Source organism: Natator depressus, chromosome 6 (assembly GCF_965152275.1).
Source record: "Natator depressus isolate rNatDep1 chromosome 6, rNatDep2.hap1, whole genome shotgun sequence".
NCBI lineage: Eukaryota > Metazoa > Chordata > Testudines > Cheloniidae > Natator > Natator depressus.
This window is the reverse complement of record NC_134239.1, coordinates 93,953,573-93,971,241: the sequence shown is the minus strand read 5'-3', so window position 1 is coordinate 93,971,241 and position 17,669 is coordinate 93,953,573. Positions and strand designations below refer to the sequence as shown.

The following is a 17,669-nucleotide window of genomic DNA, read 5'->3' as shown; positions in this document are numbered from 1 at the left end:
ATTGTGTCGCCAGAATGTTTTAAAGGGTTGTGAGACAAGTCCTGTCCTAAGGGGTTGGCTGGGCTCGCCTCCCTGCTCCAGGCACTACAACCTCTAGGGTCCCAGAACCACTCAGGTTTAGCCCAGCCGTCATGATGAGGGGAGTCTGGTAAGCCAAATTTGAGTGAGCCAGGTCACAACTCCACCCAAATTTGGTCCAGTTGTGCGGGCGGGGCCAAACCTGAGCAGTGCTACAACCCCAGAGGTTGCAATGCCTGGAGTGGAGAGCCAAGCCAAGCCAGCCCCACAGCACAGGAGCCGCCACTGTAGGGTGAGTGCCGGACAGGACAGGATCTGACCAAAACTACCCAAGGCCTCCACCCCGAGACTATTTACTGGGTTGTGACAGGCCATAAACATTTACAAATGGGCCCTGAGCCCAAAAAGGTTGAGAACCACTGGATTACACATATGACAACTCAGTTGTAAGGGTGAAAATTTTTGCTCCTTTCCCATTAGGGGAAACTGTGAATAAAAGTAAACCACCAGGCAAATTCTTATGAGACAAAACAGTGCTTTCCCTATTTCCTTAGCCCTGATTTGTTTTAAAATAAATGCAACTTCAGATAGAAACTGATAAAGATAAACACTGAACACTCTACCCTTTCCACTTTGCACAGTGTAAAAATCACATTTTTCACTTGCCTAAATCTTTTCTTGTTATCTGAAGAGTAGATTAAACTAAGAATTTATTTTATAATGAGACATTCACAAGTGCCTTCTCCATTGATACAGATTATTAGACTGCACCCAAACATTCTGAAAACAATTTGTAGCTGTTTTCTACGGTTTTGATGGAATTAAAGTTTCTGCATGCTTTACTTAAATTTTTTGGTGATCATCCTCATTTTCCTACAGCCCCTCATTAGAAATTGGTATTTGAAAATATTAGATTTCCACACAACACCTAGTGCTTCCTTTAGGAGGCTAGATTTTTATGTATTTCTCATTCATCATGAACTATCTCCGAAAACTCTCTCTGAAAACAATGTGATATATGCCATCATGTGCCAGCAATGCCCCCTGCCACGTACATTGGTCAAACTGGACAGTCTCTACGTAAAAGAATAAATGGACACAAATCAGATGTCAAGAATTATAACATTCAAAAACCAGTTGGAGAACACGTCAATCTCTTTGGTCACTCTATTACAGCCCTAAAAGTTGCAATTCTTCAACTAAAAACCTTCAGAAACAGACTCCAACGAGAGACTGCTGAATTGGAATTAATTTGCAAACTGGATACAATTAACTTAGGCTTGAATAGAGACTGGGAGTGGATAGGTCATTACAAAAAGTAAAACTATTTTTCCTTGTTTATTCCCCTTCCCACCCCCTACCCCCCGTTCCTCAGACGTTCTTGTCAACTGCTGGAAATGGCCCACCTTGATTATCACTACAAAAGGTTCCCCCTCCACCCCGCTCTCCCGCTGGTAATAGCTCACCTTAAGTGATCACTCTCGTTACAGTGTGTATGGTAACACACATTGTTTCATGTTCTCTATGTATATAAATCTCCTCACTGTATTTTCCACTGAATGCATCCGATGAAGTGAGCTGTAGCTCACGAAAGCTTATGCTCAAATAAATTTGTTAGTCTCTAAGGTGCCACAAGTACTCCTTTTCTTTCTGAAAACAATGTGCAGCAGCAGTCAAAAAAGCTAAGAGAATGTTAGGAACCATCAGGAAAGGGATAGATAACAAGACAGAAAACATAATGTCACTGTATAAATCTATAGTATGCCACACCTCAAATACTAGTTCTGGTTGCCCCATCTCTAACAAGATATATTAGAATAGGAAAAGGTACGCAAATAAGGGCAACAAAATGGTCAGGGGCATGGAATAGCCTCTATATGAGATGAACTTAAAAAGCCTGGAACTTTTCAGCTAGAAAAGAGATGACTAATGGGGGGATATGATAGATGTCTATAAAATCATGAATGGTGTGGAGAAAGTGAATAAGGAAGTGTAAAGGGTAAATTACACAATACAAGAACCAGTGATTCCAAATTAAATTAATAGGCAGCAGGTTTAAAACAAACAAAAGGAAGTACTTCTTCACACAATACACAATCAACCTGTAGAACTCATTGCCAGGGGATATTGTGAAGGCCAAAAGTATAACTGGCTTCAAAAAAAGAATTAGATAAGGTCACAGAGGATAGATCCATCAATGGCTATTAGCCAAGATGGTCAGGGATGCAACCACTTGCTCTGGGTGTCCCTAAACCTCTGACTGCCAGAAGCTGGAACTGCACAACAGGGAATGGATCACTTGATTACTGCCCTGTTCTGTTCTTTCCCTCTGAAGCATGTGGCACTGGCCACGTGTGGAAGACAGGATACTGAAAGACATGCACACAGTATGGCCGTTCTTATGCACCCCTTTTCCAAAAAGAGTGCCTCCAATTTTAGTTGGGGATTTCAGACATTTCTGGGATTTGATTTAAATTCCTGTCTCAAGAGTTGAGAGCTGTTTTTCCAGTTTGGCAGCACAGATTCCCAAGACATACAGTAAGTATTGTCTCTGTACAATATTATCATATTTATAAACTAAACCACATAAAGCCTCAAGTCCAGCATCTCCAAGAACAAATGAGTCTAATCTGAAATTCAAGAATATCCACTAACAACTGGAATACTTCAACAGCTGCAGTCCAATAGTACAAAAATTACAAGGCACACATAGATAAACAATGGAAAGCATGTAAACATTTATTTAGCTGTACTTGCAGGTAAGAAATTGGTTCTGTGACATCCTACTTCTTTAGGGTTTAAATATTCTTGAGAAGCTCATTATTAAAATAACTTGATTATTTTAACATCCAGTCAAAATCTATAATTTTAATTAGGGTTCTCAAATAACCTGAAATGGTTTCAACTCCCAGTTTAATAAATTAGGTGTTGCTGTTTGTTAGTTTGTTTGTTTTACTGGAATGTTACAAACAAACCAGGGTCTCTCTTTTGGGGTTAGAAAGATTTTTAATCTTGCAAAAAAATACTGTAAAAGGAGAGGTATCTATCACTCTCACATGCCTCCAATTTACTACTATCTCAGATAATGTACTCTTTTATTACTATGAATAGGGCCCTTCCAAATTCACGGCCCTGAAAAATACATCACGGACTGTGAAATCTGGTCTTTTATGTGCTTTTACCCTATACTATACAGATTTCACGGTGGAAACCAGCATTTCTTAAATTGGGGGTCCTGACAAAAAAGGGAGTTGCAAGATTATTTTAGGGGTTCGCAGTATTGCCACCATTACTTCTGCACTGCCTTCAGAGCTGGGCAGCAAGAGAGCAGTGGCTGTTCGCCAGGCACCCAGCTCTGAAGGCAGCACACTGCCAGCAGCAGTGCAGAAGTAAGAGTGGCAATACCATACTATGCCATCCTTACTTCTGTGCTGCTGCTGGTGGCAGCTCTGGCTTCAGAGCTGAGCTCCTGGCCAGCAGCCACCGCTCTCCAGCTGCCCAGCTCTGAAGGCAGCGGTGCCGCCGCCAGCAGCGGTGCAAAAATAAGGGGAGCAGTACCGCAACTCCCTCCACAATAACCTTGCGACCCCCCACATCTGCTTTTTGGATCAAGACCCCTATAATTACAACACTGTGAAATGTCAGATTTAAATAGCTGACATCATGAAATTTACTATTTTTAAATTCCTATGATCATGAAATTGACAAAAATGGACTGTGAATTTGGTAGGGGCCTAACTATGAAGCATTTTGATTGACACCTGAAAGACTGAATTGGGAACCTGAGGTGTTAGCATATGTTATTCTACACTAAAGAACAAAAATGAATTCCATGTCCTTTTGAAATTCCTGCACAGTTATATCTTGTCTGTCAAAATGGGGCAAAAAGGAAAAGTAAATATGGTGAGGTTGTATGGAACTATTCTGTTTGGTAGTGGCACATCTGATTTATGTTCATTTTTAGGGTACAGTGTCTGACCTACCCCTGCCTTGTCCCTCCTCCCTTTCCAGGTATATTAATCGTAGGATCCAAGCTTCCCATCTTCTTGCGTACAAGTACTGTCAGTGCCTGACTTTCCCACATCCCATTTAAACTCTTACAAGGTCCAAATATCCATCATATTCATTGCAGTCAAATGCAAAGTACTCCATTTAGGAAGGAACAATCAGTTGCACACATACAAAGTGGGAAATGACTGCCTAGGAAGGAGTACTGAGGAAAGGGATCTGGGGGTCATAGTGGACCACAAGCTAAACATGAATCAACAGTGTAATGCTGGAGTACTCTGTCCAGTTCTGGGTGCCACGTTTCAGGAAGGATGGGGACAAATTGGAGAGAGTCCAGAGAAGAGTGACAAAAATGATTAAAGGTCTAGAAAACATGACTTATGAGGGAAGATTGAAAAAATTGGGTTTGTTTAGTCTGGAAAAGAGAAGATGGAGAGGGGACGTGATAACAGTTTTCAAGTATGTAAAAGGTTGTTACAAGGAGGAGGAAGAAAAATTGTTTTTCTTAACCTCTGAAGATAGGACAAGAAGCAATGGGCTTAAATTGCAGCAACGGAAGTTTAGGTTGGACATTAGGAAAAACTTCCTAATTGTCAGGGTGGTTAAGCACTGGAATAAATTGCCTAGGGAGGTTGTGGAGATTTTTAAGAGCAGGTTAGACAAACACCTGTCAGAAATGGTCTAGATAATACTTAGTTCAGCCACGAGTGCAGGGAACTGGACTAGATGACCTCTTGAGGTCCCTTGAAGTTCTATGATTCTATACCCCGCACATTATTGCAAGGTCTGAAGGTCATTGCTCTCCTCACCGGCAGTTACCTATAGCATCTGAATATCATTGTTTCCATCCCTAGGTACTCTCAGGCCTGAGTGACAGCATTCATCACATCTAACTGCCATCTCCTTCCCCATTTGTCACAGGGTACCAGCTGTGAGTGTATCCCTCCAAGTTCTCACACAAAGCTGTTGTATGACTCCACTCCACTACTCACAGGGTTTTGGTGTCCTGTGGAAGGCTGGGAATGAAATGTGTCTCCTTGCAGGTGATTTTGTAGTGGTCCCAGTCTAAGCACTCACACTCTGATGAAGGGCACATCTCTGTGCCCGTGCTCCACAGCACCGTCTCCAGCAACAGCAGGACCTGGAAAGCTACCAGCAGCCACAGCATCTTCCACAACCTGCTGCTGGTGCTATTTCATCTACCCCCGCTCTTCTCCAGTGGAGGGGGAACAAGGCAACCAAGGATACAGATGGCACAGGACTCTTCTGTCATTCAAAGTGTGGGGCAGTAGGAAACTGCACCTTGCCAAAAACCCACCTCCTCCTCCCTAAAGGGAAGCAGAAGAGGTATCATTAAACAGAAATCCTGAGTACCCTGCCTCCCCGGTGCTGCTGTGCCTCCTCATGATACCCTGCTCCCTCTCCCCAGGCACACCATCCCCTCCCCACAACTCTCCCCAGGTATCCCACTCCACTGCCCCTGCCCCCACTCTCTCCAGGCGCCCCACTCCCCCAATTTTCTCCAGTCACTCATCCCCCAGGTTCACCCCCTCTTCCCCCCCCCCAAGTCTTCCCGGGCACTCCTCTCCACCCCGCCATGCCCCCCCCCCCGGGGACTCGGCTCCCAGCCCCACAACTCTCCCCAGGTACACTATCCCCTCCAACAGACTCATTCTTCCAGACGCCACCCCCCAGCACAGCTCATTTACCATCCTCACCCCCAGACAAGCTTTGCCAGGCACTGCCCCGCCACAGCCCCTTCACCCACGGCCAACCCCTCCTCCTCAGCCGCTCCCCAGCCCCTCAGAGGGCTGCCCTGCCCCGCTCCTCCCCGAGCTCCCCTCACCGGGACAAACTCTGCGGCTCCCGCTGCTGGGCGCGGAGCTCCCCCTCACGCCGTGTTTAGAGCCGCGACGGCGGCTCCTGGGGCAGTTCCCTCAGCCGGGCGCATCACTTCAGCGCGGGCGGTGGCGGCAGCTGCTTCTCAACTCCGAGTCTCAGCTGGGACGCGGACCAGAGCTGCGACCCTCCGCGTCACCGCTTCCAGCCGCTGTCCGCATCGGCCACCTAGCGGCAACCGCAGGCGGTGCCTCGAGCCGAGCCGGACCAGCAGCGGCGCGCCAGGGCCGCCTGCCGAGAGCGGCAGGGAGGGGACGGGCCTGGGGGCAAGAGGCGAAAGTGTGTGCGCGCGAGGGAGTGTGAGCGCGCACGGGGTTGTGGTGAGGGTTGTGCGAGGGAGAGGGTACCCCGGTTTGTGTGAGAGGGTGGGTGGTTTGTTTCGTATATGGGTTGTGAGGTATTAGCTATCATGCTGTGAGAAAGGAGACCGCGTGTCTGTAGCCACGTCCAACGCTCAGAAGAGCCTTTCTGATAGAAAAGGTGTTAACACAAACAGTGTTAAACCCAATAACAGGGGCACCTTCAACTTATATGTCTCTGTAAAATGAGTGTGGAATTATTTACCAGATACTCCCATCACCAGCTAACCCATTTTTAAACATAAACATGACACTGCCCTCTAATAATATTTTTGTTAGTTAACACAATTTGTAAGAGAATATGTTTTCGCAGGGTAGAGGTGGCAGGTGAGAGAGTACCCAAGCAGCAAGAGCTTGGGACATGCCCTTATGATCCTTTATTATGCTGACCTACCTAATGTAAACGTGCAAAGCTAAGGCAGAATTTTGCCAAGTACAGAAACTAAGGGACACACAGGACAGTCAAAACTCAGACTAGCACACCTATTAAACCAGTGTGATAGGAGAGAGTAGGAAGTGTCCCGATTTCAATCTAATGACCAAAATATGAGGCCATACAAGAAAGATAAGTAAGGAAAAGAAACAGGGTCTAGCACCAGGGAAAAGGAGACAGAGCTCACCCATCATGTACTTCTTGTACATGACAGGTTTCAGAGTAACAGCCGTGTTAGTCTGTATTCGTAAAAAGAAAAAAGAAAAGGAGTACTTGTGGCACCTTAGAGACTAACCAGTTTATTTGAGCATGAGCTTTCGTGAGCTACAGCTCACTTCATTGGATGCATAGCATATCGTGGAAACTGCAGAAGACATTATATACACACAGAGACCATGAAACAAAACTTCCTCCCACCCCACTCTCCTGCTGGTAACAGCTTATCTAAAGTGATCATCAAGTAGGACCATTTCCAGCACAAATCCAGGTTTTCTCACCCTTCCCCCCCCCACACACACATACAAACTCACTCTCCTGCTGGTAATAGCCCATCCCTCTTTGAAACCTCTCTTTATAATGCGCATGATAATCAAGGTGGGTCATTTCCAGCACTAATCCAGGTTTTCTCACCCCCCCCCCACACGCCCCCCTCCAAAAACCACACACACAAACTCACTCTCCTGCTGGCAATAGCTCATCTAACAATGTGCACAGCAATAATCCAAGTTTAACCAGAACGTCTTGGGGGGGGGTTGTAGGAAAAAAACAAGGGGAGATAGGCTACCTTGCATAATGACTTAGCCACTCCCAGTCTCTATTCAAGCCCAAATTAATAGTATCCAATTTGCAAATGAATTCCAATTTAGCAGTTTCTCGCTGGAGTCTGGATTTGAAGTTTTTTTGCTTTAAGATAATAAACGATGGTCACATCAACACCACCCTATACCGGAAACCTACTGACCGCTATTCCTACCTACATGCCTCCAGCTTTCACCCTGACCACACCACACGATCCATCGTCTACAGCCAAGCTCTGCGACACAACCGCATTTGCTCCAACCCCTCAGACAGAGACAAACACCTACAAGATCTCTGTCAAGCATTCTTACAACTACAATACCCACCTGCGGAAGTGAAGAAACAGATTGATAGAGCCAGAAGAGTTCCCAGAAGTCACCTACTACAGGACAGGCCTAACAAAGAAAATAACAGAACGCCACTAGCCGTCACCTTCAGCCCTCAACTAAAACCCCTCCAACGCATTATTAAGGATCTACAACCTATCCTGAAGGATGACCCAACACTCTCACAAATCTTGGGAGAAAGGCCAGTCCTTGCCTACAGACAGCCCCCCAACCTGAAGCGAATACTCACCAACAACCACATACCACACAACAGAACCACTAACCCAGGAACCTATCCTTGCAACAAAGCCCGTTGCCAACTGTGCCCACATATCTATTCAGGGAACACCATCACAGGGCCTAACAACATCAGCCACACTATCAGAGGCTCGTTCACCTGCACATCCACCAATGTGATATATGCCATCATGTGCCAGCAATGCCCCTCTGCCATGTACATTGGTCAAACTGGACAGTCTCTACGTAAAAGAATAAATGGACACAAATCAGATGTTAAGAATTATAACATTCATAAACCAGTCGGAGAACACTTCAATCTCTCTGGTCACGCAATCACAGACATGAGGGTCGCTATCTTAAAGCAAAAAAACTTCAAATCCAGACTCCAGCGAGAAACTGCTGAATTGGAATTCATTTGCAAATTGGATACTATTAATTTGGGCTTGAATAGAGACTGGGAGTGGCTAAGTCATTATGCAAGGTAGCCTATCTCCCCTTGTTTTTTTCCTACAACCCCCCCCCCCCAAGACGTTCTGGTTAAACTTGGATTATTGCTGTGCACATTGTTAGATGAGCTATTGCCAGCAGGAGAGTGAGTTTGTGTGTGTGGTTTTTGGAGGGGGGCGTGTGGGGGGGGGTGAGAAAACCTGGATTAGTGCTGGAAATGACCCACCTTGATTATCATGCGCATTATAAAGAGAGGTTTCAAAGAGGGATGGGCTATTACCAGCAGGAGAGTGAGTTTGTATGTGTGTGTGTGGGGGGGGGAAGGGTGAGAAAACCTGGATTTGTGCTGGAAATGGTCCTACTTGATGATCACTTTAGATAAGCTGTTACCAGCAGGAGAGTGGGGTGGGAGGAAGTTTTGTTTCATGGTCTCTGTGTGTATATAATGTCTTCTGCAGTTTCCACGATATGCTATGCATCCAATGAAGTGAGCTGTAGCTCACGAAAGCTCATGCTCAAATAAACTGGTTAGTCTCTAAGGTGCCACAAGTACTCCTTTTCTTTTTTCTTCTTGTACATGGTAGGTTGCAGGCTGCTACTAGCAAAGCCGGGCTGAGCTGGCTGTAGCCCTTCTTTCCCAATACAGCAGATGTGTTCGCTAGCTAGAACATCCTTTAATGCACACAACCATGAAGGGCTATTGTGAATTTAAGGTATGTTATACATGGCTGAACAGTATAATAGTTAACCATTCATTTACAGCATCACTCCATGTAGCAACCCGATATTGCCTCAGGAATTGATACTAATGAAAAAATGGAGAGATGTAGGAGATCTCCTCTAGGTACCACTTCACCCTGGCCAGATCACATATGAGGGCTGTGACTCTTTTATTCTCTGGTACTATTTGTACAGCTCAGTGGATGAACCTAATTTTATAGTATTTATCTCTCTCACACACACGGGAGCTCCTGGGGTTAGTGGGTACAAATGAATAAGACGTGCAGTCTTGTTATTTATTTTAAACAGTAAACACATTAAAGTTATTTGGACAGCTTATTTAGACAAGCTCTACCGCATGTACTCCTATGTGTGTTATGTAGATGTCCATTAAATTTTCTTGCTGTGTGGGTTATTTCATTTGTGTTTTTTTAGAGTATGTGTATTTAGAGTATGTGAATTTTATTTTCTCACACCGCATCTACTTTGTGTCTGTGCTTTCAAGCAGATGAGGTTCGTAGTTCCCACCCACCTACCCAGAGAGGGAACAAATGAACAAGGTAAATCATAATACCTCAGTGACGGGTTGGATCACAGAAACTCCCTTGGGAAATGCCACCTGATGTGCTGAGACTACCCCTCAGCCTGTTTCCCTTGGCAGCTTGGGACTTCAGAACCCTGCCTGGTTTGAGCCAGACACACTAGCCTGTTTCAAACCCAGACCCATGTCTGAACCACGTCCCCCACAAGCTGCAGGCTTAACTGAAAACAGCTTAAGAAGTGTTCCTGTCTCTAACACTCAGATGCCCAGATCCCAATGGGGTCTAAACCCCAAATAAATCCATTTTACCCTGTATAAAGCTTATACAGGATAAATTCATAAATTGTTCACCCTCTATAACACTGATAGAGAGATATGCACAGCTGTTTGCCCCACCCCCCAGGTATTAATACATACTCTGGGTTAATTAATAAGTAAAAAGTGATTTTATTAAATACAAAAAGTAGGATTTAAGTGGTTCCAAGTAATAACAGACAGAACAAAGTAAATTACCAAACTAAATAAAATAAAACATGCAAGTCTATGCCTAATACAGTAAGAAAACTGAATACAGATAAAATCTTACCCTCAGAGATGTTTCAATAAGCTTCTATCACAGACGGGATGCCTTCCTAGTCTGGGCACAATTCTTTCCCCTGGTACAGCCCTTGTTCCAGCTCAGGTGGTAGCTAGGGGATTTCTCATGGTTGCCTCTCTTTGTTCTTTTCCTCCTCCGTATACATCTTTTGCACAAGGCGGGAATCCTTTGTGCCTCTCTGGGTTCCCACCCCTCCTTCTAAATGGAAAAGCACCTGGTTTAAGATGGATTTCAGTACCAGGTGACCTGGTCACGTGTCCTGTGAGACCCCAAGCCTTCATTCCTCCCAGCCTGACACACAGGAAGGCCTGCCTGCAAACAGAGCCATCCACAGTCAATTGTCCTGGTTGATGGGAGCCATCAAGATTCCAAACAACCATTAATGGCCCACACTTTGCGTAATTACAATAGGCCCACAGAGTTACATTTCATATTTCTAGTTTCAGATACAAGAATGATACATTTATACAAATAGGATGACCACACTCACAAGATTATAAGCTTTGTAATGTACCTTACAAGAGACCTTTTGCATGAAGCATATTCCAGTTATATTATATTCACACTCATTAGTATATTTTCATAAAATCACACGGAGTGCAACATCACAACCTCACATTAGATTAAAAAATAAAATACACTTTACAAGATTTGTCAGTAAAATAGTTGTCCCACAGCATGTAATTTACAGTACAATATTTTGTTGTAATTCTTTAAAAGGCAGTTAAGTCACTGGAATTCAGGTGTCAGTTAATGTTTTGTCTTTACGGATTTTATGTGGCAGGAACACATTCAAAAAGACAAAAGAGACAGATGCCACTTGTAATGTTGTAAGACTTAAACTTTAACAAACAGTATACAATCAAAGTACTTTGAATAGCTCCTTCCACCAGAGGACATCAAAGCACATATGCATAATTCATTACTCCTCTCAGTGATGTTGTGAGGCTTAAGTAATACCATGCCCATTTTACAGAGACAAGTTTAAGGCCCCAATTTTAATAGCTCTAGTTGTGATCTCCATATCCATTGAAAGCAGGACAAGAAGTAATTGGCTTAACCTGCAACAAAGAGAGATTTAGGTTAGATATTAAGAAAAACTTTCTCACTATAAGGCTAGTTAAGCACTGAAATAAGCTTCCGAAGGAGGCTGTGGAATCCCTCCTCATTGGAGGTTTTTAAGAACAGGCTAGACAAATATCTGTCAGGGATGATCTAGGTATACTTGGTCCTACCTCAGCACATGGGGCTAGACTAGATGACCTCTCAAAGTTACCCCTAGTCATACATTTCTATAAGTTTTTTCAAAAAGCACAAATTTTAACAACATTTCTACAGTTCCTCTGCACTTTTTAATTTTTATTGGGATGAAGCAGAAATACCAAATTACCACGAGAAGCTGTTCTCCTGGAGCCCAATTTACAGCTGTTCTGCAGCTGTACAGGCCCTTCAGGAAACACTCTGGCTCAAGAGGCTTTCAACAGGAGCTGGCTCTGTGTGCTGCATGCCCCCCTCCTGCACCCTCTCACACACATCCCAGGTGCAGGTGGAATTCAGGAGCAGTCAGTGTGCATGCCAAGGGTGGAATGGGAAGTGGCTAGGGTCTTTTTATCCCAGTGATTCTGTGGTGCTGCAGCGGTGCAGTTTTAGGGCGCCCAGGAGGCCTGGAATCAGGTAGGCACATCCACCTCCACTCTGTCCCTCCACTAAGCCTGGCACTGATAGAGGGATGAACCTCCAAAGAGGTGATCAGGATCTTAAACTGCCATGCACGAGTGGCAGATGAACCCCCCTTCGGGGAGGCTAGCCCCCCAGCTCCACCCCTTCCACCTGAGCCCCCAACCCCATGGCCAGAGGAGCCCCGAGCCACCACCCCCATCTGCGGCTGGAGGAGTGCCAGCCACCCAAGCCCCTGGCCGCTCAGCCTGACCCCTGAGCTCCAGGCTGGAGCTGAGCCTCCATCAGCTTCAGGGAGGACGGGGAGCTAGGGCAGTGCCACGGACTGGGTTAGGGGAGGCTTAACTTACCCTGGCCTTTGATACCTGCCGCCCAGGTAAAAAGTTACAAGGATGTTTTGGTTTTTATACAGAAGAAGCTTTATAGTTCAAGGGTAGGAGCCTGTTACAGCAGATTATTAACATTTGTGAGAACAGACATTCAAATCCTGTTTTCCCTATGCAAATAAAGATGGAAATGAAACAGTGTAACATTGTTTGTGCTTCTGACAATCTGTACCTCAGGGAAACACCCTGCACCCCCATGTTCATCCTTATAATATTACTGTGTGGTTTCCAATGCAAAGTTTATCGTGTTGAGTGTCTTCGCCAGGCTCATGATGCACTGACCGTAGTTGTTATAGTAATGTTATAGGTTGTAATTTCATGTATATAGTTATGAGGCTGAAAATGTGTGCTCATGGCTTAAAACAAGTCCAGGCAAAACCCTCCAAGAGCAGAGGGGCAGTTCACACCTCATCAGGGCATGTACAGAACAAACCCAGCCCAGCCTCACAGGAACAAAGGACAGTGGCCTAGGCAGCAACAAAGGATCTGTTGGACTCTTGAGTGAGTCACCCCCCTCCCTTGGTCAGTTTGAGACTATGATGAGGTAATGCTCACCTGACTCTGAAGGGGAGGCACAAAGCCAAGAGGGAAGATAGGACATGATAAAAGGGAGAGACATTTGCCATGCTCCCTCTCTTTGCCACCTCCATCTACAGACAACACCACCAAGTGACTGAAGCGCTGATCAAAGGGGAGAGCCTGGCTGAAGGACAACCAGCCAGCCTGTGGTGAGAAACATCTAAGTTTGTAAGGGCACTGAAAGTGTTAAGATCAGCTTAGAATGCGTTTTGCTTTTATTTCATTTGACCAAATTTGATTTGTTGTGCTCTGACTTATCACTTAAAATCTATCTTTTGTAGTTAATAAATGTGTTTGTTTATTCTACCTGAAGCAGTGCATTTGGTTTGAAGTGTGTCAGAGACTCCCCTGGGGATAACAAGTCTGGTACATATCAATTTCTTTGTTAAATTGACGAACTCATATAAGCTTGCAGCATCTAGCAGGCATAATTGGACACTGCAAGATGGAGGTACCTAGGGTTGTATCTGGGACCAGAGATATTGGCTAGTGTCATTCGGTTGCACAATCCAAGCAGCAGCTGGCCAAAAGTGCTCACTCACGTGCTGGGAGCAGCTTACATGCTAGAGGCTGTGCGTGAACAGCATGGGAGTGAGGGTTCTCACAGTAAAGCAGGGTAAGGCTGGTTCCCAGAGTTGAGGATTGGAGTGACCTAGCAGATCACCAGTCCAGCTAACACCACGGGAACATCACAGTGGCGCACCGAGCGGGGTGTATGTGCAGCTTGTTACTCCAAGTGGAGTTCACACTTTAAGCACTGATATTTGTGATTTTAAGTGAGTCTTAAGAGCAGTGGCTAAGAACAGTCATGAGGAGGTCACAGTTTTGTTATTTTCTGTTTGCTTATTTTGGGAAAGGGAAGTAAGAACAGGAAAGCAGAAAAATGAGTGAAAGCAGTGAAGCAATTGCGAAGTTGGAGCTTTTTATGCTGCAGGTTGCAGGAAAGAAGAGGTAGCACCAGAGATTATTGCAACTGAAAAAAATGGAGATAAAAGAAAAAGAGAGAGAAAGAAAACACCAGCTGGACCTGCTATAGAAGCAGAACCAGAGGCCCCTGACCAGGGGTGGCTCTACCAATTTTGCCGCCCCAAGCAGTTGCCACCGAATTGCCGCCGCTGCAACAGCGCCGGAGCTGCTGCCAAATTGCAGCTGCGCTCGGAAGAGGGGTGGAGCTGCCACCGAATTGTCACCGTGGGACACGGACTGCCGCCCCATTCTGAATGCCGCCCCAAGCACCTGCTTGGAAAGCTGCTGCCTGGAGCCGGCCCTGCCCCCGACCCCTACGACTCCCATCACTCCAAAAATCCATAAATGGGAACACTTGTGTCCTGCATACAGTGAGGAGGATGATATTACGGAATATCTGACTCCCTTTGAAAGGCTGTGTGTAATACATGAAATCCCTGATAAGAGAGTTCCTACACTGGTAAATGCCTTAACAGCAAAGCTATGGGATATTCTGGATTTAGGCACTCAATCTCTCCTTTTGAAGCTTTCCCACTTTGTATAAATACTTGTGTTCCAGCCCCTGCTCCACTGAATACTCAAGTGTCTCCCCTTTCCCAGTGCCCTAACTACTGGGCTATAAAGTCATTCTCTCATTCTCTGGCCCAATGACTATTCAAGTATTTTATACCAAGTGAACCAGCTTTAACAGGCGAGATTAAGAAGCACTCACCCTCCAAATACTCAATAGCCTGGTGTTTAGAGTGACCACCGATGAAAGAGCAGCAACCTGGGTTCAATCACCTGCTCCAAAGTGGGGATTCATACCTGGTTCTCCCACAACCTAGCTAAAGGTTATAAAGATGGCACTACCAACTCCCCTACCAGTGTTTTTGGTTCTTAAATCCCATCTGTGAATCTAGCCTGAAAAATTAAAATGAGACATTTTGTTAGTGCTGAAATGGTTCATTTTGACATTTTTTCTTCTTCTTCATCTTTTTTTTTTGACTGAAATATACATACCTATCCCAAAATCCAGATTTAAGTTTGGAGATGTACTTTTTTAAGATGACCTGCAAATGCTTAAAAAATCCAGTTGATTTAGTCATTTGTTTAATGTCCTAAGCACTGTGGTCAGGGCAGGGTGGAAAATCTAGCAAATACTTGATAACAAATTCTTATATTTTATAAGTCCTGCTGTTTAGCACCACCAGCGCCTGCCCTCCATGTTTCCCGGTATGCATTATGTTGGTGACATCACACTTACTGGGGTTCCGCAATGGGGTGGAGAACAGTGGACTCAGGTACCTGCTATTTTATTTTATTTTCATAATATTGCCTATGTTTGAATAGAAATATTAATAAACTTTGCAAACAACTGCATTACCTATAGATCCCCAAAACCATTAGTGATATTTAGAAGTAAATGTGGAATTGAGAGACACCTGGCTATGCTGAGGAAGACTCTAGGCCACAAGAGAATGTTAGGCAAACTAATGCAAGGGCAGGGTCTTTGAAACTAGAGGTCCCAGGAGCATGAGATGTAGAAACAAAAACCCAGTCTGAGGTTTGTTTCAGGAGATTATTTTGGTTAAATCATCCTTGACAATGCAAATGCCAGACTGCTACATTCCTGCCAAAAAAAACAAATGAAAAAACCCCACACACTATACTGTAAGCAGACTCCACAAAACAAAAAATACAAACCAACACTTATGTATTCTCAAAGCCCAACACATTTAAGTAAATGGCTTCAGGTGTTCATTTCTGGTTAATTCTCCTCTGTGGATATATAACATTGCTCTCTGTGGGTCAAAACCCAACCTACTCAGGTATGCATCATTTTTTGGGTCCAGCCCTTCCACTTTTTGTTTTAAATGTACAAAAAACCCAACTTTTTATCATATAAAGCTTAAACTGGTTCACACTAGGGAAAAATACATTATGAAAAAAAACCACAAAATCATACCACTTCCTCCTTCATCTGAGGAAATATAAAAGTTAAGACCTCAAAAGTTAAGCTCTCCAGTATCTGAATGTGACAAAAGTGGCCTCTGCCTTGGGTGCCCTCCTGCAGTAGGCTACCACCTGATACATACACTTGTCTTAGTTTCCCCTTTCTTCTGCCCATGAAAGGGGCATAGTCTCTCAGTGTCCATTACAAAGCCCCCCTTTGGGCATAATTTATTCATCTACACCAGTTCAGTGACTCCCCCAAACCTTACAATGAGATCATTCTCCATAACAAACACAAAGCAGATAAAGCAGGGATTTCCCCACATCCCCCTCTTCACAGACATCACCTTCAAGTCACCCACCCAAGAGTCAAGAGCAGCACTTTGTCCCCAGTTCCTTTTTTACCCCTGATCCAGAGTCCCACCTCTAGGCCTACCTGCCTGAGAGTGACTGGTCTTCCCACAGTCCTTCACCCAAAGGATTCCATTCCTCCAGGCTCCCTACTAAGGCATCCTACCTCTGTTCAGAAGAATCCACCCTCTTGCAACAACCCTCTTGTTTCCAGGTTCATCTTCCCTTGATCAAGATACATCTTTTTCTTTCCCAGGGGCCTCTGCCCAACCCATCTGCTCATCAGGAGACCCCAACTTTTGTCAATTGTCACCAACAGCTTTCCTCTAAGCTCCTCACCAGCACCTCACATTTAGTGCTTTCCTTCAGGTACTCCTTTTCCTGTTACTTCTTGGCTCTCCAAGTTTCCAGCTCACTGGATTTCCCACCTCCCCTAACTTGGGGCCCTTTCTTAAACCTAAGTGAGGGAGCTGGGGATGGCAACTAACCAGCCACAGATGCACTGGCCTTCTGTCCCCATCCCTCTTGAAAGGCCCATATCACCCTGTGACAATGAGGAAGTGCCCATGCAGAGAGAGTTCTTCAGTACAGAGTAGAATAAAGTCTTATTTTCTGTCTAATCAATCAACATATTTACCTATTACAGACATTTGTAAAATGCTCCTTCACCATAGAACCTAAGTGCTTCTGATGCTAATAGTTGTTTATGGGTCAATCACCATAATGACTAATTGTATTCTCACTTCTTTAATATCTTTCCAGCCAGTTTGGTCATCTGTTTCCAGTTGACGTTCCATCAGGTTCAGTTAATCTGTGTGTGGATCATCAAATGATACAGTTGATGCCTGTGAGCAACTGGTAGGAGCGATAGCCTTCTCTGCTCAACTTTTCAGATATAATGGGGAATGTATATCCTTCACCAATTCCCTCCTGTTCCTACTTCAATCTCTCGGCTAATTTTTATTCTATCAAAAATACTTTACAATAGAGATGCTGCTTTGGCACAGAGCTGTTCAACATGGTGTAACATGAGAAAGTGACTGACTAGAATATATGAAAGAATTAATTCCTTTGTTTCTCTAGGTCCTTGAAAACTGTACTCCCCACATGACTAAATTATCTCAAATTTCAAGAAAAGGTGATTATGCTACCACTCACTTTAAGAAAGAACACATTGGATTTGTAGCTCTCTTGTAATGGGAAAGGGCTAGGAAAATATGGGAGAACAAAAACAGTCTCAGCCGGGCAGCCAGGCTGAAGACCCAGGTGAGAGTTGCTCTTATATAAAATCTGAGGTCTGTCTCAAATTAAAAAACATCCTAAGAAAATGGTTGGATATGGTTTCCCTTTTTGTGCATTTATGCCTGATCCTGAAGAGACTCAGTTGT

General features: G+C 44.5%; 1 protein-coding gene across 1 annotated transcript in view; it reads right to left on the bottom strand.

Annotated features, from left to right (window-relative positions):
- Positions 1–5,945, bottom strand: part of TSHR (thyroid stimulating hormone receptor) — a 229,987-nt gene extending 224,042 nt beyond the window's left edge. Inside the window, exons 1-2 of the mRNA XM_074957133.1 lie at positions 5,873–5,945; positions 5,019–5,354 (exon numbers count right to left, since the gene is read on the bottom strand). Coding sequence (XP_074813234.1) covers positions 5,019–5,194 — 176 coding nt within the window. The 5' untranslated portion in view covers positions 5,195–5,354; positions 5,873–5,945. The remainder of the gene's footprint in view (positions 1–5,018; positions 5,355–5,872) is intronic.
- Positions 5,946–17,669: the final 11,724 nt, after the last annotated feature.